This window comes from Sceloporus occidentalis, unplaced genomic scaffold, assembly GCF_023333645.1.
Source record: "Sceloporus occidentalis isolate IW3139 unplaced genomic scaffold, rSceOcc1.0.p SCAF_184, whole genome shotgun sequence".
Lineage (NCBI taxonomy): Eukaryota > Metazoa > Chordata > Lepidosauria > Squamata > Phrynosomatidae > Sceloporus > Sceloporus occidentalis.
Window position 1 is genome coordinate 906,396 of NW_028317164.1, and position 27,634 is coordinate 934,029.

The following is a 27,634-nucleotide window of genomic DNA, read 5'->3' on the forward strand; positions in this document are numbered from 1 at the left end:
TTAGGCTGCTGACATTGATCAGGGAGACCGATCAATAATAAGTGACTTATAATGTCACTTACAAGTGATCAGTTAATAATGTATGTTTTTATTGATAATTTATGTTTTTTCATAATTACCCTAGATGACTCCTCTCTCTTTGTAGGGCAGGGTCATCCAGGGGCTGTAATAATGATCAGATCCCTCCTATTGGCCAGGAGTGATCTGATCATCATCAGCCCACTTTGATTTTGATTTGCAGGGCGGGAGAGAGCGGCAAGGTCTGAAGACAAGCCAGCGGTCGGGTTAGGAGAAGACAGGATCAACGAAGTACAAAGCCAAGGGTCAAAACCAGGAATCAGAATCAGGGAGCGCAAACTACCATATATGCTCGATTATAAGACAAGGTTTTTTCCAGAGCAAATGCTCTGAAAAATACCCCTCGTCTTATAATCGGGGTCGTCTTATAATCAGACCTCAACTAGGTCTGACTATGAGACTAAGATCCAGATCCCCTGCAGAGATGCAGGGGACCTGGATCCTCCTGTCCCCCCCCAACTTACCGGTACTTCTGAGTCCCCGGTGCTTAGTCCGGGCAGCGTGTAGAGCTCTCCGCTATTCGCGTACACAACTTCCGCTGCAGCCGGGAGGAGGTGCGGTTAGCGACGGGGGTTGTCTGCGTCCATCGCGCAGACCTTCCCTGGCTGTCAGAGATCAGAGTTCCCTGACAGCCGGGGAAGGTCTGCGCGATGGACGCAGACAACCCCCGCTGCAAACTGCACCTCCTCCCGGCTGCAGTGGAAGTTGTCTACGCGAATCGCGTAGATCTCTACACGCTGCCTGGACTCCGCACCGGGGACTCAGAAGCTCCGGTAAGTTTGGAGGAGGGAGTGTTAAATGGGGGCATAAGGCATTTCTGTAGGCAGAGTGCTCTGTGAAATGCCTTTTAACCCCCTTAATGCCACTCTGCCTCCAGAAATGCCTTTTAACCCTCTATATGCCACTCTGCCTCCTGAAATGCCTTATACCTCCCTATATGCCACTCTGCCCCATAATATGCCTTTTAACCCCCTAAATGCCAGAGTGGCACATAGGGGTATAAGGCGTATCATGGGGCACAGTGGCATTTAGAGGGTATAAGGTATTCTGGGGCAGAGTGGCAAGCCAGGGGGCAGATGTGCATAACTGGGGGGGCAGGTTGAAAAAAAAAAAGGAAATAAAAACAAAATATTTTTCACAATCATAGCTTTTATTAAAAAAAAAAATTGTTCACATAGTTTACATGAATTAACATTTATTGGTAAAACTTTTTTCCTATAGGGTTGTCTTATGTTTAGGCTTTTTCTTTTTTTCATAAAAATTAACTCAAGCTGAAAAGCTACAAATATGTCTTTTTTTAGTGGGTTCAATTTAAAAAAAAAAATAAGATGGCATTGTGGGTTGCCATCTGCATTATGTAGATTGATACCTTCTTATATCATGTGTTTGTTTTTCTCCTGATGAGATATGGCTGCAAAAGTTGATCTGCCAAACCAACTCCCCATATTGGGGAGGTATTGTAGGCCTTGATGCAGACTGGTGTCCTACAGACCTATGCTCTTCCCATGGACAGAAACAGACACAGTGGCATCATCATGGATGTCATGGATGATGCTTAAAATGCACACATTCTTCCTATCTCTGTACTTTACTGCCAAAATTTCTTCTTGGTGCAAAGCTAAAGATGCCCCAATTTTTAATTTGGTACCCTTAATCTGTTCTGGGAACCCTCTTCTGTTTGCCTTATGGTTTAGTAAGGGAAAAGCAAGGTCCCAGACAATATTCTCACTTGTCCCCAGATGGTCTGGGCAACTTGGTGGGTCAAGCTGGACATCTTTCCCCTCTTATGCCCAGAAAGAATGTGTGCAACCACTGTCACTTTCATACAATTTAAAAAATGTAACCCCATACCAGGAACTTTAGAGGGGATTTATTGTATGAACCCTAACCATAATTTAAATTTCATTAGGGACTCATCAATACAAATTTCTCTCTGGGGGTATACACTGCAGAAAATTTGATTTGGAAGTGGGTAATAAGCAGGCACATTTTAAACCCCTAACATAATGGGGGTTATCTCTGGAAAGGCTCTAGGCTCTTATTAAAGTGTAAAAAGCAAAGTAGGAGTTAATACCTTTGCCTAGTTATGGTCTTAGGGAAAATTGGAGTTTCAATAATGGGGTTTATGCCCCAGTAGGACCTAATGGTGCCTTTTTTCATTATCTCTATTGGAGGATCGGATTTCACTGAAAGCGCTGCCATTTTGGCAGAAGTTCACACTAGGTTATGTCCGGAGATGCAGATAGTGATAGAAGAGAAAAGATAAAAGACAAAAGGTAGAAAAGAGAAGATGAAGAACAAAAAGATGCATAAGTCTAGGCAGTCAACAGAAATGGAAGTGGTAGAAGAAGGTAGGGGAACATTTAGAGAGCCTGAGAGGGAACGAGAATGAGAGTGTGAGAGAGTGAATTAGAGTGAATGTGAGCACCGGCAACAAATTTTGTTGCCAAATTAAAAATCCCCCGATCTTTGTCCAAACCGAATGGGCAGGGAATGTAATTCACCTCCCCCGGGTTAGCCCCCCCATATTACATTTTTTTACAAAAGATCATGGCATTTGTTAGATCAGGTTTGATCAACTGTTTTTTTCGTTAGATCTACTCTAAAATAGGCAATATTAACAATCTTTTTCAGGGGGGCTAACCCGTAGCCAGCCCCCCCTCAACAAAAATTTCAACAAAATGTTACTGATTATGATAGCGCTACGTTAGATCAGGTTTGATCAGACAAAATTTTTGTTAGATCTAGTCTAATTACTGAGATATTGCATATTTAATGAGGGGGGCTGGCCCCCCCTCAACTGAAATTTGGATTTTTTTTAATGGATCTTGGTAGATATTCGTTAGATCAGGTTAGATCAACTGTTTTTTTCGTTATATCTACCTTGCAGGAGGCGGTATTCACAATCCTATTTTGTGTGCGGGGGATGGGTACACATAGGGTCTGGTCCCCCCTCAACTGAAATTTGGATTTTTTTTTATGGATCTTGGTAGATATTCGTTAGATCAGGTTAGATCAACTGTTTTTTTCGTTAGATCTACCACGCAGGAGGCGGTATTCACAATCCTATTTTGTGTGCGGGTAATGGGTATACATAGGGGCTGAAAAAATGCATGTACACAGACCTAAACAAAAAGGATCAGTTTTCTGTTTTTTTTTTTTAATAAACAGTTTAATTAGTATAATAAAACTAAATATTAAAGTTATTTGCATGGTCTAAAACACAACTAAGTAAATACTGTAGAAAAAAATGTGCAGTGCTTTTACAACAATGTCTAAAAAAAATCCAAATTTCAGTTGAGGGGGGGCCAGACCCTATGTATACCCATTACCCGCACACAAAATAGGATTGTGAATACCGCCTCCTGCGTGGTAGATCTAACGAAAAAAACTGTTGATCTAATCTGATCTAACGAATATCTACCAAGATCCATAAAAAAAAAATCTAAATTTCAGTTGAGGGGGGGCCAGACCCTATGTGTACCCATCCCCCGCACACAAAATAGGATTGTGAATACCGCCTCCTGCGTGGTAGATCTAACGAAAAAAACAGTTGCTCTAACCTGATCTAACGAATATCTACCAAGATCCATAAAAAAAAAAATCCAAATTTCAGTTGAGGGGGGGCCAGCCCCCCCTCATTAAATATGCAATATCTCAGTAATTAGACTAGATCTAACAAAAATTTTGTCTGATCAAACCTGATCTAACGTAGAGCTATCATAATCAGTAACATTTTGTTGAAATTTTTGTTGAGGGGGGGCTGGCTACGGGTTAGCCCCCCCTGAAAAAGATTGTTAATATTGCTTATTTTAGAGTAGATCTAACGAAAAAAACAGTTGATCAAACCTGATCTAACAAAGATCTAACAAATGCCATGATATTTTGTAAACAAATTTAATATGGGGGGGCTAACCCGGGGGAGGTATGTAATTCATTGCCCGAAAACAAATGGGTCAAAATCGAGCCAAAAAATGTAAGTGTTTCAATCAGACCTGTTGCCACGTGTGTATAAAATCAAGTACCTAGCCATGCAGTCTGCAGTTAACCCCTTCAGTCCCCTATGGATGTACCGGTACGTCCAAAAAAAAAAGCGGCAGGGACACATCGTTTGACAGCCTGGACTCCCCCCTGAGAACAGAAAACTATTACATTTTTAAAAATTACAGATTTAAAAATAAATAAATAACCAAAACAATACAATAAATAGTAATTTAAGCAAAACAGTAAAGTGAGACTAACTGGCATTAATAGCATGCTCAAGAGGACCTCTAACCATTTAAAAAAATATATATATATAAAAAAGCCATAAGCATTAAAATTCTATGAATAATGTACACCTTATAGTATGTTCCCTATAAATGCTGCGAAAGTATGGAAAATCTATATAAATTAGGTATTTCTGGATTCAGAGAGAAAATTTATTAAGAAAATAGGTGTTTTTTTCTAATTTTCGATAGTTTTTACTAAATTTCTCATTCTACATTTTTGGCTAATCATCTAACTATGGTATCAAAAGAAAGCTCTATCTCTCCTTGAAAAAAACAATATATAGTTTACATAGGTACACTATTCACAGGAAAAGAGAATAATCGCTGAACCGACATACCGCAAAAATGGCAAAATTGTTCCAAAAGTACCAAAAACCCCTGGGATTGAAGGAGTTAATAACATTTGTCGTTCTGGGACATTCTGAAGAGCTCAGTGAATTCAAGCATTGTACTTTGATAGAATGCCACCTTTGCAAGTCAGTTCATGAAATTTTATCTATCTCTCTATCAATTACTGTAGGGTAACTGTCAGGACTCGGGTGATCAGGTCAGGTAGGAGCCCATGCGCAGGGGATACTTGGGGTTCAGTACGTAACCCACGGTGCATGATTATGCAAACAAAGACACCACAAACAGAAATCCAGGTAATGCAGTGTATTTCATGTATATAACAGGACCAGCAAATAAGGGTAATATAGTCTAAGCAAGTAACCGGACGTATGGCAAAATAAAATACAGGTAATAAGTCTTTTGGCAGGGAGCCTGCTTGGAAGGGCACGACCGACAGAGAGCCCGCTTGGAAGGGCACGAAGGGCACACAGCCCGCTTGGAAGGGCACAAAAGGCACACAGCCCGCTTGGAAGGACACAAAAGGCACACAGCCCGCTTGGAAGGACACAAAGCAGGGAGTCCACTTGGAAGGACACAAAGCAGGGAGTCCACTTGATCAGGACAAAAAGCAGGGAACCAGGAACAGTACAGGTGCAGAGCCACAGCAGGAAGGTCCATAGACTTCAATACAAAGGCCCTCACTGAAGGGCAGGGCAGGTTCATAAAGGCAGGGCAATCCAGGTAACAAGGCCCAGCTGGATGTAGACTAGGGCTCAACCCAGGTAACAAGGCACACCTGAGTTCTGAGTGCTCCAGAGGGTGAAGGGTGGCCACTAGTGGTTGCAGATGTAAACACCACAGGTATAAAAAAGCCATGGTTCAGGCAGTGAAAAATTGGTTCCTGACAGTACCCCCTCCCCAAGGAGCGGTCACTGAACGCAAACAGACTGAACAAAATCTGTACACCTTTAATAAACTGAGCAGAAGGGTGTACTTAACGTGATTTCTTCTTTTTCGGTAAAGCTTGTTCACAGATCTCCAGGTCTTCCTTTCTGATTATATCGCCGTTAGAGGTAATAACACAATCGAAGGAAAGGTTATCTGTGGTGCAATTGTAGGTCAAATTAGGACTGGATGCTGAAGAAGTTGAGGAGAAGCTATGAGTCAGTGCTTTCTCTTTCCATGTACCAGGGGTCACATAGCTGCCCTGTACCCAGGGCACCACTGAGGGCAGTTCATTATGGGAAGCATTGATGGAAGGCCCCTTCTTACCCAGAGATGGAATAGGGTCATGCATCTTTGTTACCAGTCCAGAGGTGATACTAGGGGCTATGGTAGTCTCTGGTGTATCACACTTTGCTGAGGTAGCAGTGATAGGAGTTGCAATCACGGCTGAACAGAAAGCAATAGGAAGTTCATCCATATGGGAGCAACCCACACTGCCACAGACTGTAGGATCACAGACGCTGCATTCCATCACAGAACAATCATCAGGCTTCAGCTGGACATCCACCGGAGTTTGAGAAGCACCAGGATTGGTATATACTCCATGGGTTCACTATCCTGGGGAATAAAGCTACTTCCCCTTTTAGCAGAGCTCTGTGGTTGAGACGTAGACTGCTCAATCGGTACAGAGGGTTTAGGAGGTTTCAGAGGACATTGGGTGATCCAGTGTCCCTTTTTGCCACAGTAAAAGCAAGATTCCTCATCACGCCTTTGTTGTAATTCGGTTGTGGTAAGGGGTTCACGTTTCCTAGGAGATTCCTTTTTAATACTGGTAACAGGCTTGTTGGATTTCTCAGGTGATGTAGCAGGTGTAGGTGAATGGTCTTCATGAGAGTGATTGGAGTTGGAGTCCCAGATTTGCATTAATGATTTGCACAGTTCAAGCAAGCATTCTCCTATCACTTTGATGACTGAAAGTAACCCCGCTGACTCCTTGTAATGGCCTTTGTATTCTGTCAGGACTCGGGTGATCAGGTCAGGTAGGAGCCCATGCGCAGGGGATATATTGGGGTTCAGTACGTAACCCACGGTGCATGATTATGCAAACAAAGACACCACAAACAGAAATCCAGGTAATGCAGTGTATTTCATGTATATAACAGGACCAGCAAATAAGGGTAATATAGTCTAAGCAAGTAACCGGACGTATGGCAAAATAAAATACAGGTAATAAGTCTTTTGGCAGGGAGCCCGCTTGGAAGGGCACGACAGACAGAGAGCCCGCTTGGAAGGGCACGAAGGGCACACAGCCCGCTTGGAAGGGTACGAAAGGCACACAGCCCGCTTGGAAGGACACAAAGCAGGGAGTCCACTTGATCAGGACAAAAAGCAGGGAACCAGGAACAGTACAGGTGCTGAGCCACAGGAGGAAGGTCCATAGACTTCAATACAAAGGCCCTCACTGAAGGGCAGGGCAGGTTCATAAAGGCAGGGCAATCCAGGTAACAAGGCCCAGCTGGATGTAGACTAGGGCTCAACCCAGGTAACAAGGCACACCTGAGTTCTGAGTGCTCCAGAGGGTGAAGGGTGGCCACTAGTGGTTGCAGATGTAAACACCACAGGTATAAAAAAGCCATGGTTCAGGCAGTGAAAAATTGGTTCCTGACAGTAACACTGAGTGAGGACAGAACAGGTTATTTTAGTTTGTAAGACCAAATCTGAATTTGCAAGGGAACCGAATATATAACCAATTGTGAAAGGACATCTATGCCCCTCCCTTATCCACATCCCTATCATGACCCTGCCTCTTCTTGGTTAAGCCCCTCCCTTGTGTTTACATGCTCTAATATCTATTTTACAGTATTTGTAGAAAAAAATAATAATTTAAACAGTGTAAACAAATTTTAATATGTGGTTTTCACACATCACATAATTATTATTAAATATATATTAACGAATATTGGCAGCAATTGAAAAATACAAGTAATTATGTTCATAAATATATAAATACAGAAACTAAATCTGCAAAATATAAAAGCAAGTATATTTACTATGACATAATGTGTCATCACTATATACTGAGCCAGACATTGATGGTGGTATAGCATAACTGCCATCATTGTATACTGTGCCAGACATTGACAATAGTACAGCATAAATGCCATCACTATATACTGAAACAGACATTGGCGGTGGTACAGCATAACTACCATCACTATTTACTGAGGCAGACACTGATGATATTGCCACAATCAGTGCCATGCCTGGTTCAATATACAGTGCATTGTACACCTTAACTCCCATCACTTGATGCTAAGCCAGGCACTGATGATGGTACACAATACACTCGCTCCCGAGGTCCGCGGGTCCCCGTTATACTTGCCTCACTGTCACGAACCAAGGACACAGGTAGATAAGGAGCCCAGGGGATACGAGGGGCTCTGTCTGTACCCCACGATGCATGATGGCTTGGGGTTGGTACAGACAGGCGCAGGAAATAACTCAAGGACAGAAGATGCGGATTAAGAGTTGTATTGCATATGATGGTACAATATATATACACAAAGAAAGTCACTTGGCAGGAAGCCCTCTGGTTGGGGCACACACGACAGGAAGCCCTCTGGTTGGGGCACACACGGCAGGAAGCCCTCTGGTTGGGGCACACACGGCAGGAAGCCCTCTGGTTGGGGCACACACGGCAGGAAGCCCTCGGGATGGGGCACACACGGCAGGAAGCCCTCGGGATGGGGCACACACGGCAGGAAGCCCTCTCGTTGGGGCACACACGGCAGGAAGCCCTCTCGTTGGGGCACACACGGCAGGAAGCCCTCTCGTTGGGGCACACACGGCAGGAAGCCCTCTCGTTGGGGCACACACGGCAGGAAGCCCTCTCGTTGGGGCACACACGGCAGGAAGCCCTCTCGTTGGGGCACACACGGCAGGAAGCCCACTTGCAGGGCACACACGGCAGGAAGCCCTCTCGTTGGGGCACACACGGCAGGAAGCCCACTTGCAGGGCACACACGGCAGGAAGCCCACTTGCAGGGCACACGGCATGACTAGAAGCCCTCTTGCAGGGCACAAGACTAGAAGCCCTCTTGCAGGGCACACGGCAGGTTGCCCACTTGCAGGGCACACGGCAGGTTGCCCACTTGCAGGGCACACGGCAGGTTGCCCACTTGCAGGGCCCACGGCATGTTGCCCACTTGCAGGGCACACGGCAGGTTGCCCACTTGCAGGGCACACGGCAGGTTGCCCACTTGCAGGGCACTCGACTTGGGAGTCCACTTAGTGGGGCGCTGGCCGCAACTCAGGAACACGGCAGGTTGCCCACTTGCAGGGCACTCGACTTGGGAGTCCACTTAGTGGGGCGCTGGCCGCAACTCAGGAACACGGCAAGAGACAAAGCAGGAGCAGATCAGGAACCAAAGCAGGAACAAATCAGGAACCAAAGCAGGAACAGATCAGGAACCAAAGCAGGAACAGATCAGGAACCAAAGCAGGAACCGATCAGGAACCAAAGCAGGAACCGATCAGGAACCAAAGCAGGAACAGACCAGGAACCAAAGCAGGAACAGACCAGGAACCAAAGCAGGAACAGACCAGGAACCAAAGCAGGAACAGACCAGGAACCAAAGCAGGAACAGACCAGGAACAGACCAGGAACAGACCAGGAACAGACCAGGAACAGACCAGGAACAGACCAGGAACAGACCAGGAACCAAAGCAGGACCAGACCAGGAACCAAACAGGTAGTCCTCAAACATTAATGTCAAGGCCCAGACTGCAGGGCTGGGCAGGTTTATAAAGGCTTACTTGATCAGGTAAGCAACTGCAGCTGGACCTGATAATTAGTCTGAGTGGTTCTGAATGGCAAGGGCGGCCACTAGTGGCTGGAAACATGAAATGAATGGCACAAAGTTTAACCAAGTCCATACAGCAAAGGGTGAACGTTACACTCACGTTGAGGTAAGGGGAAAGCGGCAGACAAGGGATCTTCTGTCACAAACGCTCCTCCTGCTAGTAAATAGTGGCACCGAGTGCGTTTTTCTCTGACCAGAAGGAAGGGGTGTGCAAGTGACATCAGTGGAGGGATAAGGCTTCAGCCATCAGACACATGCTTTCCTTACCTTTCCCATGTCTCTTTGTCCTCACCTGCAGCTTCTTTTTTCTCTTACTCCACCTTTTCATTTTAGGTTTTGCTCTTTTTTTCTTTATTTTATCTTCTTTAAATAATGGCCTTCGGGTTTGACAGTGGGTGTGGCTTTAGTGCTGAGCACCAGGATATGATATTAAATGCTGGCGCACATACATTTATACACAGACATTCATGCTCACACACACTTATACACAGACATTCATGCTCACACACACTTATTTCTAGACATTCGTGCTCACACACTTATACACAGACCTTCATGGTCTCACACTTATTGTCAGGCTATGGAGCTGCTTATCTCTGGTTTTTCCTTTTTCTCAGCTCGTCACTCCATCCCTTGCCTTGCTCCTTGTCCTTCGTTGTCCTGAACCATATATGTTTTGTCTGGTTATGTTTAGAATCTGTGTTCTTATTTATGTTCGGCTTTGCTGGTTATGCTTTATTCAGTTTCCCATTTATTTCTCTATCGATATGTTTCTTGCTCGGCCTCCCTGATTCTTGCTAAGTCCCACTTGCTCACTGTGTCCTCCTTGCTCGCTGACTCCCCTTGCTGGTTGTTTCTCTATACCCTCTGATAATACTCTGCTTAGCTTCCCTAATCCCAGCCTGCAACATCCTGCTTATTTCTCTGTAAAGCTATGTCTCATGCCTTCTCCAGGATGCCTACAGGAGATCACCAGATTTTTTTCTGGACAACATCCGCTGCTATGTCAGGGCCTTGGTTGTGGCCACACAACCCCAGGTGCTCAACACCCGGGAGAGTGCAATTGCCTTGCACCAGGTCCTGTCTGACTCCGCTACTTCGCAATAACTCCTGAATACCATCATTGTGCGTTCTGCGTCATTACAGTAGTCTGTATGGACCCCGTTTGTGACACTTATACCATTTAATATGGGGGGCTAACCCGGGGGAGGTATGTAATTCATTGCCCGAAAACAAATGGGTCAAAATCGAGCCAAAAAATGTAAGTGTTTCAATCAGACCTGTTGCCACGTGTGTATAAAATCAAGTACCTAGCCATGCAGTCTGCAGTTAACCCCTTCAGTCCCCTATGGATGTACCGGTACGTCCAAAAAAAAGCGGCAGGGACACATCGTTTGACAGCCTGGACTCCCCCCTGAGAACAGAAAACTATTACATTTTTAAAAATTACAGATTTAAAAATAAATAAATAACCAAAACAATACAATAAATAGTAATTTAAGCAAAACAGTAAAGTGAGACTAACTGGCATTAATAGCATGCTCAAGAGGACCTCTAACCATTTAAAAAAATATATATATATAAAAAAGCCATAAGCATTAAAATTCTATGAATAATGTACACCTTATAGTATGTTCCCTATAAATGCTGCGAAAGTATGGAAAATCTATATAAATTAGGTATTTCTGGATTCAGAGAGAAAATTTATTAAGAAAATAGGTGTTTTTTTCTAATTTTCGATAGTTTTTACTAAATTTCTCATTCTACATTTTTGGCTAATCATCTAACTATGGTATCAAAAGAAAGCTCTATCTCTCCTTGAAAAAAACAATATATAGTTTACATAGGTACACTATTCACAGGAAAAGAGAATAATCGCTGAACCGACATACCGCAAAAATGGCAAAATTGTTCCAAAAGTACCAAAAACCCCTGGGATTGAAGGAGTTAATAACATTTGTCGTTCTGGGACATTCTGAAGAGCTCAGTGAATTCAAGCATTGTACTTTGATAGAATGCCACCTTTGCAAGTCAGTTCATGAAATTTTATCTATCTCTCTATCAATTACTGTAGGGTAACTGTCAGGACTCGGGTGATCAGGTCAGGTAGGAGCCCATGCGCAGGGGATACTTGGGGTTCAGTACGTAACCCACGGTGCATGATTATGCAAACAAAGACACCACAAACAGAAATCCAGGTAATGCAGTGTATTTCATGTATATAACAGGACCAGCAAATAAGGGTAATATAGTCTAAGCAAGTAACCGGACGTATGGCAAAATAAAATACAGGTAATAAGTCTTTTGGCAGGGAGCCCGCTTGGAAGGGCACGACCGACAGAGAGCCCGCTTGGAAGGGCACGAAGGGCACACAGCCCGCTTGGAAGGGCACAAAAGGCACACAGCCCGCTTGGAAGGACACAAAAGGCACACAGCCCGCTTGGAAGGACACAAAGCAGGGAGTCCACTTGGAAGGACACAAAGCAGGGAGTCCACTTGGAAGGACACAAAGCAGGGAGTCCACTTGGAAGGACACAAAGCAGGGAGTCCACTTGATCAGGACAAAAAGCAGGGAACCAGGAACAGTACAGGTGCAGAGCCACAGCAGGAAGGTCCATAGACTTCAATACAAAGGCCCTCACTGAAGGGCAGGGCAGGTTCATAAAGGCAGGGCAATCCAGGTAACAAGGCCCAGCTGGATGTAGACTAGGGCTCAACCCAGGTAACAAGGCACACCTGAGTTCTGAGTGCTCCAGAGGGTGAAGGGTGGCCACTAGTGGTTGCAGATGTAAACACCACAGGTATAAAAAAGCCATGGTTCAGGCAGTGAAAAATTGGTTCCTGACAGTACCCCCTCCCCAAGGAGCGGTCACTGAACGCAAACAGACTGAACAAAATCTGTACACCTTTAATAAACTGAGCAGAAGTACCTAGAGAGACATTCATGCTTACACACACTTATACATAGACATTCATGCTCACATGTATACGTACATACCCCCTCTCTCCTATACCCACTACTGCAGCGCTCTTGTGCAGGCAGCCTCGGGTTTAATACAGGGTCACGTGATGCAACCTGACCCTGCTGCGCTACTCAGTGGCAATTCAAAATTGTTTCAAACAACAACAGTTTTGAGTAGGCAAGTGGAGACAGAGGTGGTCACAGGGGTTGCTCGGCCCCCATTTCAGTTGCTACCTCTGCTGTTACGCAACTGTTTGAGCTAGTTAGAGGGAGAACCATGATTTCTCCCTAACCGGCTCTGCTTCTGCAGACCCCACCTGACCCTTGCAGGCCCTCAATCTATGCCTGAGTGTTTGATGGATCAGTTTAGCCCTGCATACACTACTTTGTATGCCTTTTCTTTCACAGATCTATTTTTTTGGGGTGAAGAATTGCGTAATTACCAACTACTATGCATTTTATTTCACTTTTTACACCTGTTCCATTCCAATATATTCTTAAATATCGTAAATAAATTAACCTAGATGACAATGTTTGTACAGGTAATGTCATGCATATACCATAAATGATTATAAGAGTTTTTCTTGTTAAACAAATAATAGATGAGCCACTATATGAATCACCAAAAGGTACATACCTTTGGCATATTTATGTGTCAAAACTGCTTTCACCAATAAATACATATTACTTCACTATGGCTTCTGCATGCTTGGAGTCTCCCAGGATTTCTTGCAAAGTACCAGGTTAACACATTAACATTCTCCTGATTATTTGCATTTATTAGTTTTAATAGTCTCTCTTAAGGTATTTAACTTCAGAGATATATCTTTAGTATTTCCCATATTTATGTTCTGAAAGAAGTAACTCCTTTTTTTCTTTTTCTTTTTACAGGGTATGCTGGATTCATCATGTGACAGGGGTGTGGGTATATCCTCTTTTGGAATACATCAGTCCTAGAGCCAAAATAATATGTTTTCTTTTAGTCATGTTTATCATTAGCATGTATTATATTTTGGGAGAGAAAATCAACAGCTACATCTGGGAGTCTGAGAAAAGTAAGTTATATAGGTGAGATAACATGTTAACCAACAAAATGACAATACTATAGGCAAAGAATAAAGTATGTAATTTTGAAAAATACATAGTTATTTTAACATATTATATTATTTCCCTGTCTCAAAGTGGTTATGAATGTATCATTTACCTAGGACACTTGTCTTTTTGTGGCTTTCTCATTTTCATTTTTTTTGAAACCATTGCAACTTATTTTGGAACTCGCTTTGAATGTAAGGAATATGTCAAGTGTTAGCAGAATGCAGGAAATGCAAGAAATGTTAGTTGTAAGCCCCAAATACCAAGCTGGGCTAACATGCATTACCAGTATATTTAAAACACTAGTACAATATTTTAAAATATATACACTATTGCATCATGTTTTTATAAAGTAGTTTAATGGTCTGGTGGGCCCACTTTAATCAATGGATATTGATTAACAGGAAAATGGGATAGACATGTGATAGGAGATGCATGGGAGCCCAGGCTTTAAGCCTGTCCTGGGCCCCAATATTTCTGAAGGCTGCTCTGGGTATAAAGCCAAGCATCTCTGCAACTATTGAGTATATTGAGAAATATAACGAAAAATGTTACACACCCGTTCTTTCCCTTGCTCATCCTTTCCATCTCCGTGGCACCAATAACCCTAGGCAATGCAACATCATGCACCAACACCTACCCACACATACACAAATACACGCATGCTTACACCATACACTATCCCACACAGATGCTGACATACACACTCACACTAATACAATAACACACGCAACTCCAAACACTCAAAAGTGAACACATGCACACACTATCCAATAACATACACTACTACACACACTGACTAACACTATACATATACATACACTGACTAACACATTTTTTTCCTTACATGGGAGTCCCTTGAGTGTTCTTCTTTTCTTGCGTTATATATATTAGACATCGATTCGGACAAAATTTTCATTTAGTTTTTGCCTCATTCGTTTTCAGCCAACAAATTTTGTTTTCTGGCCATTCTTTTTTAACAAAATTCGGAGGTCTTTTTTGATTCAGAATGACATTTGGGGAACATGCGCAAAAGAGGGAGGTCACTGACATTTTCTGGACTCACTTTTTATTATAGAAATTAAAAAACTACGTTCTATATACTTAGTAATGGGAGTTAAGGTGTACAGTCTGGTTCAGTAACTAATGATGGGAGTTATGCTGTACCACCGTCAGTGTCTGGCTCAGTATAAAGTGATGGCAGTTATACTATACCACCATCAATGTCTGGCTCCGTATATAGGACTGGATTTCTCCCACAGAGTAGGGACGGCAACAGTGCAACAACAACAGTAGTAGTAGAGCACTGGTCCTGGGCAGGCAGACACTGGCAAATGATAGGCACATGCAGCCTTGTGGAGCAGAACTGGATTTCCCTAATATTATAATTTTTTTTTTAAAAAAGGTTCCCCTAGTGTAAACAGGTGCAGAAGTGGTGGAGCACTGGCCCTGGGCAAGCAGACACTGGCCGATGCCAGACTCCCTGTGGAGCAGTACTGAATTTGCCCAATATTATATATTTGAATCCCTGGTTTTGTCATCAATATTTATTTATCAATGATAAAAGAATAAAAGAATAAAAGATGATATGATAGAAAGATAATAAAATTTAGAGGTATGGCTAGTAGCATTAATAGGCAACTGTCTTAATCAACTGAACTCTACTCAGGAACAGGGGGCCCACGGAGGCCCACTCCTACCGTGTCCAGGCTCCCCCTCGACTCGTTGCTCTGGCCCGACGGTTTTTTGTGGCACGGCCGCATCACTGTGTGGCAGGCTGCATCCATGTCTCTCATGCGGATGCGCCTCCGGCGAGGAGGGGGCGTGGTTTAGCCTCCGTAGGTGTGGCAGCCAGGCGGGGAGATGCTAGGGTGAAAGGTACCAGTATCAGGTACCAAAGGGGAGAGGAGGAGACAATAAGAGAGAGGAGGGGCTCTTGCTACCCACCCTGTTGGGTGGGTAGCAATATAGATAAGCCCAACTATATAGATAAGCCCCATATATAGATAAGCCCAACAAAAACTTCACACAGGGCGTGTTTACTAGTTAAGCTGTGTACCTGTGTGTTACCTGCTCTTGCTACCTTGAAGTCTCCCTGGGTTTGACCCTTGCTTTGTGACCCCGATATTGTCTGATCACTGCTTGCCGCGACCCCTGGATTGTGACCCTGATATTGCCCGATTGCTGCCTGCCTTGACCCTTGGATTGTGCCCCCGATATTGTCTCATTGCTGCCTGCCTCGACCCCTGGACCGTGACCCAGCCTACTCTTTTTTGGATTTGCCCTCTTGCCTAGGTATTGATGGACTTTTGTTTTAATTCCTGCGCTACGCTCTACATCCCAGCCTGACAGTAAAACAGTATTAACTACAGCTTCTGCAATACACCATTAACTTGCAGTATTGTATATTTCCTCACACTTTAACTCATCAACGAGTGCTAAAACAGCTTGCAATGTCACCAAGATGGTTTATAATGGCAGCTACACGTGATGACGAATGGATGGATCCTTTAAAATAAAGTTTGTACAACAAACGAATGCACAGGTAAGATATATATATATATATATATATATATATATATTTATACAGTATCTCACAAAAGTGAGTACACCCCTCACATTCTTGTAAATATTTTATTAAATCTTTTCATGTGACAACATTGAAGAAATGACACTCTGCTACAAGGTAAAGTAGTGAGTGTACAGCCTGTATAACATCTGGGACCCTAGTCACCAAGAAAACAATTGGTAACACACTACGCTGTGAAGGACTGAAATCCTGCAGCGCCCGCAGGGTCCCCCTGCTCAAAAAAACATGTGTACATGCCCGTTTGAAGTTTGCCAATGAACATATGAATGATTCAGAGGAGAACTGGGTGAAAGTGTTGAGGCCAGATGAGACCAGCATCGAGCTATTTGGCATCAGCTCAACTCGTCATGTTTGGAGGAAGAATGCTGCCTATGACCCCAAGAACACCATCCCCACCATCAAACATGGAGGTGGAAATATGCTTTTCTGCTAAGGGAACATGACAACTTCACCGCATTAAAAGGATGTCAGGGTTCCATCCTGCCACCCTGTATTTCATGATATACATGACCTCCAGGGCCAGCCTCCCTATGCCATGCTATCCCCCCACACTTACACATCCATGCTATCTGAAACCCTCATTCACAAACATTCAGCATAATACCCATCACTCTCACACACTCACTAATCCACTCTCCCTCAATCTTGTCCTACCTTTCCTCTGTCACTGTCACTTTTCCTCCTCCTCTTTGTTCTTCCTCTTCTTCTGGGTCCTGTCTTTCCGGTGTACTGAGCGCGGAAGACGGTGGGCGTGGCTTCAGTGTTGTGCACCGGGATTTGACATCAAATCCGTGACGGGGTGATGGCACCCCTCAGATGAGCGGCAGCCGGGGCGCACCGCCCCCCCCGCCAGGTACGCTACTGGCACGACGGCCGCATTCAATCCCGCTCGCAGCCGCTTAGTTTTGAACTTTGCGGCTGCGTTGAATGCTCGTCTGCCGGCCGTCCATCCGGCCCACCGGCGTTTCAACTGCACACGGGGGGCACAGCATGATGTAGGGGGGGCCATGGCCCCCTCTGCCTCCTCCCTCTGACACCACTGCTTGCGGAACTGGAGGCCCTCTGGCAGGGCACACGGCATGAAGCCCACACAGCAGGAAGAGCTCTGTGTAGTTGGACTGGTGGGGGCCTGCTCTGTGTAGCCAAGAGAGTGATAAATATCAAGCCAGGTCAGAAGCAGGATCGTGGGAAACGATTCAGGACCAGGTACAGAGCCACAGCAATAGGCTGATAACACTGCAATGCAAAGGTGCTGAGCAGCTACATATAGTAAGGATAACTCCCAAGTAAGCAGGTACGTCTAGTCAGGTGAGATGATTCCTGACTCCTCATACGGGAGAGTTGCAAGGAAACATGACAAGAGTATAATAATATTTACCACTCTCTTGGCTACACAGAGCTCTAAATTCCCTAGATAGGGAGGGAGATGGGGTAGATAGGGAGGGAGATGGGGTAGATAGGGAGGGAGGGAGAGGGGATAGATAGGGAGAAGGGAGGGTGGCAAGAATATTGAAATAAAGAGTCAGAATGGGAGAGAGGGGGGGCGTGGCCAACTGAGCTCCAAGATGGACGCGTGAGTTTTGAGCTCCGTGTACCCTCACTTTATAATCCCACCGTTCAGGTCATTTAATTGAGGATGGGCAAGCCTAACAGGTCCGCGGCAACGCCGAGGTCGCAGGGGGCTAAGGACAAGCAACCACTCACCTCGGTGCGCTCCTATTTTCAAGGGGCCGTCGACCAAGACTCGCGGGACTCGTTCCCTAGGCCTCTCTCCGCTCCCGGTAGCCCGCAGAGTGGCGTATCAGAGGACATCGGTCCGGCTCTTCCACCCGGGGACCGTTCTACCCCTCCTCTGGACTCACCTTGGCAAGAGGCTCTTAAACACCTGCCGTCGAAAGCAGATCTTATGGAGGTCGTCGACCGTGCGACACGTGGTATTCATGATGTGCTCACTGAGATCAGGTCAGATGTGAAGCACATTGGCGACCGGGTGGCCACGCTTGAAACGGACACAACCAAGATCTCCTCCACTGTCGATCTTCTATCTGCCCAGCTCCAGGATCAGGCGAGTACTATTGTTGGTCTTACTCGACGCCTCGACGACATAGACAATAGAGGCCGCAGAAATAATTTGAGAGTGCGGGGTGTCCCTGAGACTGTGGAGCTACCTGACATTATTCCCACTCTGCGTAAGATTTTTAACACCCTACTACAACGTCCGTTGGACGCTAATATCAAATTTGACCGGGCTCACAGGGCCCTTCGACCGCGATCGGATGATACACAACCGCCTCGTGACATCATTTGCCGACTGCATGACTTCCCTGTCAAGGAATCCATCTTGGCACGCTATCGGCCAACGAATTCCGTCTCCTGGGAAGGCCATAAAATCTTGCTCTTTCCTGACCTCTCACCGCAAACGCTGCAGTTTCGGCGTCATTTACGCCCGGTTACTGACCTGCTCCGTCGCTCGGCGACTCCCTATCAGTGGGGTTTTCCTGCGGCTCTGCTGGTTCGGAGGGATGGCCGTACCTTCTCCATTCGGCGGGCGTCCGATGTGCCGGACTTTCTTGATCGTCTGGACCTCCCTCAGGTGCAGGTAACATAGTAACATAGTAACATAGTAACATAGTAACATAGTTCATAAGGTTGAAAAAAGACCAAAGTCCATCAAGTTCAACCTATATACATATTGTGTCCCTACTGTGTTGATCCAGAGGAAGGCAAAAAACCCTTATGAAGCAGATGCCAATTGCCCCATACCAGGGGGAAAATTCCTTCCCGACTCCAAATATGGCAATCAGAATAAATCCCTGGATCAACGTTCTGTCCCTATTAATCTAATATCCATAACTTGTAATATTATTGCTTTCAAGAAACACGTCCAGGCTCCTTTTGAACTCTTTTATTGAGTTTACCATCACCACTTCCTCTGGCAGATAGTTCCATAATCTCACCGCTCTTACTGTAAAGAACCCCCGTCTGTGCTGGTGTAGAAACCTTCTTTCCTCCAGCCGTAGAGGATGTCCCCTTGTTATAGATACAGTCCTGGGTATAAATAGGTCCGGGGAGTGATCTCTGTACTGTCCCCTTATATATTTATACATAGTTATTAAGTCCCCCCTAAGCCGTCTTTTTTCCAAACTAAATAACCCCAATTCTGATAATCTTTCTGGGTACTGTAGTCCTCCCATTCCCCTTATTACTCTGGTTGCCCGTCTTTGAACCCTCTCCAGCTCCACTATATCTTTCTTGTACACTGGTGCCCAGTACTGTACACAGTATTCCATGTGTGGTCTGACTAGTGACTTGTACAGGGGTAGAATTATTTCCTTGTCGTGGGCATCTATGCCCCTTTTGATGCACCCCATGATTTTATTTGCCTTAGCAGCAGCTGCCTGACACTGGTCGCTACAGGTAAATTTACTGTTAACTAAAACTCCTAAGTCCTTTTCCATGTCAGTCGTCCCCAGTGTTTTCCCATTTAATACATATTCCCAGCCTGGATTTTTCTTCCCCATGTGCATAACCTTACATTTATCTGTGTTGAACCTCATCTGCCACATCCCAGCCCAAGCCTCCAACCTATGCAGATCCATTTGTAATCGTGCGCTGTCCTCTATTGTGTTAACCACGTTACAGAGCTTAGTATCGTCTGCAAAGATTGATACTTTACTATGCAATCCCTCTACAAGGTCATTAATAAATATATTAAAAAGAATAGGACCCAAAACTGACCCCTGTGGTACCCCACTAGCAACAGTCACCCACTCAGAGTATGTACCATTAATAACCACCCTCTGTTTCCTATCACTGAGCCAGTTACTTACCCACATACACACATTCTCCCCCAGCCCAAGCATTCTCATTTTATGTACGAGCCTTTTATGTGGCACCGTATCAAATGCTTTGGAAAAATCAAGATATACGACATCCAGCGATTCACCCCGATCCAGTCTTGAGCTCACCTCCTCATAAAAGCTGATCAGGTTAGTTTGACAGGACCGATCCCTTGTAAACCCATGCTCATATGGAGTCATACACTTATTTTCATTGAGATACTCCAAAATAGCATCTCTTAGGAAACCCTCAAATAGTTTACACACAACAGAAGTTAAACTAACAGGCCTATAATTCCCCGGGTCACTTTTTGTCCCCTTTTTGAATATTGGCACAACATTTGCTATGCGCCAGTCCTGGGGAACAGACCCTGTCACTATAGAGTCCTTGAATATTAGAAATAGGGGTCTGTCTATTACATTACTTAACTCCCTTAGAACGCGGGGGTGAATGCCATCTGGACCTGGTGATTTGTCTATTTTGATTTTTTTTAGGCGGCACTGCACTTCTTCCTGGGTTAGACAGGCGACATGTACTGGGGCATTTATCTCATCCTGCTGTATATTACCTGGCATTTCATTTTCCTCTGTGAATACAGCAGAGAAGAATATATTTAATAGATTAGCTAGGTAGAGGATTGGGAGTACAGGTTTTCAGCACCACCGCGCTTGTCGGATCCTGCCCGGGCCTGGACTCCGGGCCCCCAGCGCCGTAAGCGTCAGCGTCATCAGAAGGCTCCGTCACCGGCTTGAAGGACCTCTTCTTCATCGTTCCTTTGGAGGAGCTTCCAGTTCTCTCTGTTGGTTTTCTGCCTCGTTGCTGTCGGTGTTGCCGGGACTTGGACTATCTCCGCGTCGCTTCGTTTTTCTATTATTATTTCTATTGACTTACCTTATTCTGACGTTTTGCTTTTCCGTCTCGTCCCGTATCCGTTTCGTCCGTTCCGTCCGTTTAGCTCTTGATACTGCACCCCTGTGGGGGTAGGTTGCGTCTCATGTTGCCGTGGAGGTCTTTTTGTCCTCCCTGTATTGGTGCCCTCTTCTTTTTATTTATTTGTTTTTTATTTGTTTTGTTTACCTTTTTATTTTATTCCTTTCTCTTGCTTTGTTTACATGATTGTGTTCTGTTGTACTTATGTCTCCCTATACACTTTAGTGCCCTTGGGCCATATTTCTGGTCCCTCATGCTTCCGTCACGCGTGTACTGCCCCCTACTGGCGGTTGCAGTACTCTACTCGCACCACACTACACTACAATTTATTTTTTTTTTATTTATTTTTTTTTTCCCCTGGTCGGTGGTTCTCCTAACCTCCTATTATATCTTCATGAGGGTATCTGCTCTGAATGTGTATTGTTTTTTTTTTTTATTTATTATGATTACTCTTGGTTTGTTTGTTGGCCGTTGCTGCCCTGCCGGAGCCTGCCGTCCCCGGGCGTCTTGCCTGGTGGTCCTGGTTTTGGATCGTCTTTTCGATCTACTGGCTCATTCTTCAATGCGATTGCATTTGACGATTGCTTCGTCTTGGTTTGGTTATTTGTTATTTTGTTTCTGTTTTCTCCTCACTTTTTTTTGTTGTTGTGCGGTGTCGACGTCATTACTGAGGGGTCCCTGCCATTCTCTCCATGTCTCCTGAGTTGATCCGTTTTACTTCTCTCAATGTTAGGGGGCTCAATAAGCTGCAGCAGCGTTCCAAATTGTTATATGTTTTACGCTCCCTGAAAACTAAGATTGCTTACATTCAAGAAACGCATTTTCTGGCCTCCAAACAGTTTAAGCTGTCTGATAGATATTTCCACTCGGTCTACTTCGCCAGTAGTCCGGACTCCAAAACTAAAGGAGTCGCTATCTTGATTCACAAAGACATTCCCTTTAAGGAGCTGGAGGTATGGCGGGACCCTGAGGGACGCTGTCTGTTTATTAAATGTTTTATTGGTCAACAAAAGGTCACCTTGGCTAACCTCTATGCCCCAAACCAGAATCAAGCTGCGTTCATAGTGGAAGTTTTAACTAAGTTGTCTGCCTTTCAGGAGGGCCTCACCTTCCTGGGGGGAGACTTCAATATGGTCCTAAATCCTGCCATGGATTGCTCTGCCTCGACTTCTCACATTTCCTTTTCTAGCATTAATAAGGTTAAGAGGCATTTGCACCTTGGCCAGTTGGTGGACGTGTGGAGGGCGCAGCATCCCCGGGATCGTGATTATACTTACTTTTCTGCTCTACATAAACGCTACACCAGAATTGATATGTTTTTTCTTTCCCACCATCACCTGTCCCTTCTTTTTAAGACAGACATTGGTATCCAATCCTTAAGTGATCATGCCCCTGTCTGTCTTTCCCTCTCCCTCCCCAGCCTGCCTACGAGACTTTGGTCGTGGCGCCTGAATGACAATCTTCTGGGACATCCTCAGGATGTTGCGGACCTGTCCGGTCATCTTCGTGCCTACTTTCAGGAAAACATCTCCCCTGACACCCCCTTCCCTACTGTGTGGGAGGCCCATAAAGCGGTCATTCGGGGCCACCTGATCAAATTGGGTTCTCGGTACAAGAGGTTGGAATTGGCTTCTATTTTAAGTCTTAACCAACGTATTGCCCAATTGGAGCTGCGCCATAAGCGCACTGGGGATGATGCTCTCCTTCTCCAATTGCAGGCACTTCGCGACCACCTGGCTACCCTTTTAAATGATAAAGTTAAGCGTAACTTCCTGCTTCTGAGGAAGCACTTTTTTGAGCTAGGGGATAAGCCCGGTAAGTCCCTGGCCAGGGCTCTTCGACATAAACGCTCGGCCACGTATATACCTAAAATCCGTGACGCGCAGGGGACCCTCCACTACCATTCTGAGTGAATCGCTCAATGTTTTCGATCCTTTTATCAAAAGTTGTATAACCTGCCATCCTCTTCGGACAGCTCCGTTCGTGATGCCATAGATACATATTTATCCAAATATCAGAGGCTCCGTATTTCCGGCGACGATAGGGCGGCATTGGACACCCCTATTACCTTGGAGGAGGTGGATCAGGCCCTGAAGCTCCTGCCGCGGGGCAAATGCCCTGGGCCGGATGGTTTCTCCCCGGTCTATTACCGCACATTCTTCCCTGTATTAGGCCCGCATTTGTTGAAGCTCTTTGGGGTTCTGTCTGATGGATCCCCTTTACACCCTTCTTCCAACACTGCTGTGATCACTGTGGTCCCCAAGCCTGGTAGGGATAATGAATGTTGTGGCAGCTATCGGCCAATTTCGCTCATAAATACTGATCTGAAGCTGCTGGCCAAGATACTTGCGCTCCGGCTCCAGCCTCTGATTCCCTCCCTTGTCCACCTTGACCAGGTGGGCTTTGTTCCTGGCAGGGAGGCACGGGATAATACGATTCGTCTACTTAATCTCATGGCGTACTCTCAATACCATAAAACTCCCTCTGTTTTGCTATCTATGGACGCGGAAAAGGCCTTTGACAGGGTGGCCTGGCCCTTCCTATTTGCGGTGCTGGCTAAGGTGGGTCTGGGTCCCGTTTACTTGTCCCTCGTTGGGTCCCTGTACACCAATCCGTCGGCCCAGGTTAGAGTGAATGGTGTCCTTTCGGGCCGGGTCGTCCTGTCGAATGGCACCCGTCAGGGATGCCCCCTCTCCCCTTTATTGTTTATTTTGTCCATGGAACCGTTGCTTACTGCTATACGCCTTAACCCCAATATCTTGGGCTTGCGGATAGGGGGCGTTGATCATAAAGTTCTGGCCTATGCAGATGACGTGCTCTGCTTCATACAAGATCCACTTCTGTCCATTTCTCACCTGCTTGCTGAATTGCGCGCATTCCAGACCCTTTCTAATTATAAGATAAACCTTCAAAAGTCAGACGTCCTGGGTCTTAATGTAGACGAATCGCTCCGTGTCCGCTGTTCTGCTTCCTTCCCTTTTCATTGGCGTTCCGATCATATTAAATATCTTGGTCTTCTTTTTTCCCCTGACCTTTCTGACCTCGCCTCTCTTAATTTCATCAGACTCCTCCGCTCCATTGATTTTGATCTGAGGAGATGGTCGTTCCCCCATCTCTCCTGGTTTGGTCGAATGGGGGTCCTTAAAATGAATGTCTTCCCTAGGTTACTCTATCCCATCCAGTCCCTCCCCATTTTCTTGCCGAGGTCGTTCTTTAGGGCCTGCCAGAGGCTTTTTACTGGTTATGTTTGGAGGGGTAAGGCCCCTAGGCTCGCTTATTCTCATTTGACTAGACCGAAGTTGTCGGGTGGTGTGGGGCTCCCTAACATCGAGCTTTATTGGATGGCCTCCCATCTCCGGCGGCTTGTAGAGTGGTCCATCTTTGCGCCTAAACTCTGGGTTGTTATGGAGCATTCGATTTTTGCCCACCATATCTCAGTTGTCCCTTGGGTTCCTGAGCCATCTCGCCACCTGCATATCCCACGTCACCCTACCGTCTCACCTACCTTGAGGGTTCTTAAGAGAGTCCTATCCAGGGGTCATCTCCTTACTCATCCTGGTCCCCTCACGCCTGTCTCGCATAACCCGGCTTTTGTCCCGGGTTTGTCTCTGGCACACCTGGGGGCATTGCCGCCTGCCGGGTCGTCTGTACTCCGGCTGCATCATGTCCTCGCGGGTTCCTCTTTGCGCCCGCTCCTTGACCTTTGCAAACTCCGTCCTGTTCCTAAGCACTTTAATTTTTTTTATGTCCAACTTAGGCATTTTGTTTCAGGCTTGCTCCGCGATCCCCGGGTGCTGCGTCCTCTCACGACCTTTGAATCTCTGTGTGATGTTGGCAAGGAGACCCCTCATCTTTTGTCTCTTTTGTATGCTGCCCTGCTGGACACCACTTGTAAGACCAAACCGTATTACTATAGCTTCTGGGAGGGCGAGTTGGGGCTTCGGTTTTCGGATCAGGAGTGGGGCAACATTGCTTACCAAACACAAGGGGTCTATTTCTAGTAAGACGCAAGAACTGGCGTTTAAGATACTCACCAGGTGGTATAGGGTCCCTGTGGAACTCCATAAGTTCTTGCCTCAGGTTTCTGCGTTGTGCTGGCGCTGCGAGTCGTCTGCGGGTTCCTATGTTCACATTTGGTGGGACTGTCCCCGGGTACGCCCGTTCTGGTCTGTGGTGTTTGCGATTATTAAAGAGGTTTGTGACCCGGATTACCAGTTGACGCCTCAGCTGGTTCTCTTACAGGCCCCTCCCATTCCGATTGGTCGCTATAAGCGTTCCTTGACCCTACACTTTTTGAACGCAGCCAGGGCCCTGATTCCTCAGCTCTGGAGATCACATTCCACACCTCCGATTAGGCTGTGGGTGCAGAAGGTTAACTTTCTTTGCCAGATGGAGTCCCTGGTTATGGCTTCTAAGGGCTTGTCGCATAAGCATGAACTGCGCTGGTTTCATTGGAAGACCTTCCTCCTGTCTCCGAGGTTCCCTGCCATAGTGGGTGTGGATGCTCCGCCGTCTCTCTGAGTGTTCTGCTCTCCCTACTCTGCATATGCCCACTCTCCTGCACCTTTGATTACTTACCCCTTATTGTTTTCGATTTTTTCCTTTCATTTTTGTCATTATTGTCGATGCCGCTCACGTTTTGTCGTTTATTGTTTGTTTGTTCTGATTAATGCCTCACATTCTGTGGTTTTACGCGCTGAGGCGGTGTGCGCTCGCAAATTGCCAGTACCTACTCGATTCTCATAGGCCTTTGCATACACTGCTCTTGCTTTCTCAATTGAACCGCACATTGTGCTACTTACCTGGTGTCATTCTATCATTAAGGTTACGGGTACTTTGTATTGCATGCCTATTTGCCTATGGCATTCTGCTGTGGTTTCAAATCATGTTTGGTATATCTGGGTATGTCTGTACCTGTGTTCCTCGTATGTTCACTCACTTTGTGACTGTGTACCGTTGTGGTTCTCTTTGCAATAAACGGAATTGATAAAAAAAAGAATGGGAGAGAGAATGAATGGATTAATGTGTGGATGCATTAATGAATATGTGTAAATAATTTGTGTGAAATAATAAATGATTGAATGAAAGTGAATGACTGTAAAAGTGTGTGAATCAGGTGTATTATTGATTTGTCAAAAAAGCAAAGATGGTATAAGCAGGGTGTTTAAGCACTGGAGACAAAGATAGCACAGGTAGAGTGTTTATGGTGTACGTTCAGCTGTTTGGGGACAATGTTGACTCACGCTGGGCTGTTTGGCGACAAAGATGGCACGTCCTAATTTAGGCACGTCGTAATTTAGGTGCTGGTCAGGTTCTATGTGGGCAATGTGGACGCCAGGGTTGGCTTTGGGGTGTGCAACCAGTGATCTATGCCTGTAATTTAGGGGGGGTTTATACCTTTTAATGCAGAGTTTCTATGTAATTTCCAATTGATATATACCTACAAAGCTGGGTTTTGTGTTATTCTGTTGATCTGTATCGGCTATGTTTCCATACATTGTGTTAGGGGCAACTGCATAGGATTAGTGGAACGGAGAACCAAAGACCAAGAGAGGGTCTATTCGGTCTGAGGTGTGCCATGACCGATGTACCAGGTAGGCCTATAAAGGGCCACCTCGTAAAAGAAATGAAAGAAAGGATAGAGGAGAAAAAGAGGAAATAAAAGGAAGGAAATGAATAGCTGGGGGGGCAAGGGAGGGCAACGTCAGACGCTAAAACGTAGCCGTGGGAGGGAGAGGCATTGGTTAAATAACCATAGCCCCTCCCACAACTACAGGCTAATGTACATTAGCCTTAACATTTGTGTTAGGGGCAAACGAATAGGATTAGTGGAACGGAGAACCAAAGACCAAGAGAGGGTCTATTCGGTCTGAGGTGTGCCATGACCGACTTACAAGGTAGGCCTATAGAGGGCAAAAGAAGAAGACACAAAGTTAGTCATACCATAACTTTATTGATAAACAAAACATGACAATATGAATACCATAAATGAATAACAAGCTTTTAGAACTAGTGACGTGAAGGCATTACGCATCTCTGATGTTGGTTGAGGGATATACAGAGAGAAACAGGAGGAGTTCCACCTGCCTAGCTTTTTAATTACATGGGCTGGAACTTTATTCTTAGATGCCGCTGAGGCAGCCCCGATTCGAAAAGAGTGACCTGCAAGCGGGTTAAGGCCAATCCTTGCAAGTGACAAATGTGACCTGCAAGCGGGTTAAGGCCAATCCTTGCAAGTGACAATATCTGACAAATGTGACAGACGACAACGGCTCCCTGGGGAAGGGCAAAAGAGGACTATTACCCGGTTTCCCAGTCAAAAACACCCACAAGGCTCCCAGGACTGCAACTGGGCACCAAGCAGAATTTGTAGGAAAGAACGTGATTCGTGTACTCGGCCCGGACTGATTGGTTTTCGTATGCCCGAGGGATAGAACGAAATAATCAGCAACGGGACATAAATACCAGACCTTCAGAAATTACGTAGAATAAGGTGTCGTGGCCAGTTCCCCAGGGCGCATGAATCCATAAAAAGCTAGAAATATGGCGGCTTTGAGCATAGTGCTCAAAGCCGCCATGTTTCTAGCTTTTTATGGATACATATAGTACAAGTAGCCGGAGAAAATGGGTGAGTATCTAAGCAATTTATCAAAGCTCTGAATACCTCCCCATCAATTGGCAAGCGAGTGGGGGTCTTAACTGGCTTTGTTTTCTGCAGACCTCTCAGTAAGGT

The 27,634-nt window shown here is 45.5% G+C and overlaps 1 protein-coding gene across 1 annotated transcript in view; it reads left to right on the forward strand.

Moving 5' to 3' along the window:
* Nucleotides 1–13,521, forward strand: part of LOC149278686 (androgen-induced gene 1 protein-like) — a 180,857-nt gene extending 167,336 nt beyond the window's left edge. Inside the window, exon 5 of the mRNA XM_089501877.1 lies at nt 13,341–13,521. Within this exon, the coding sequence (XP_089358003.1) occupies nt 13,341–13,521 (181 nt within the window). The remainder of the gene's footprint in view (nt 1–13,340) is intronic.
* Nucleotides 13,522–27,634: the final 14,113 nt, after the last annotated feature.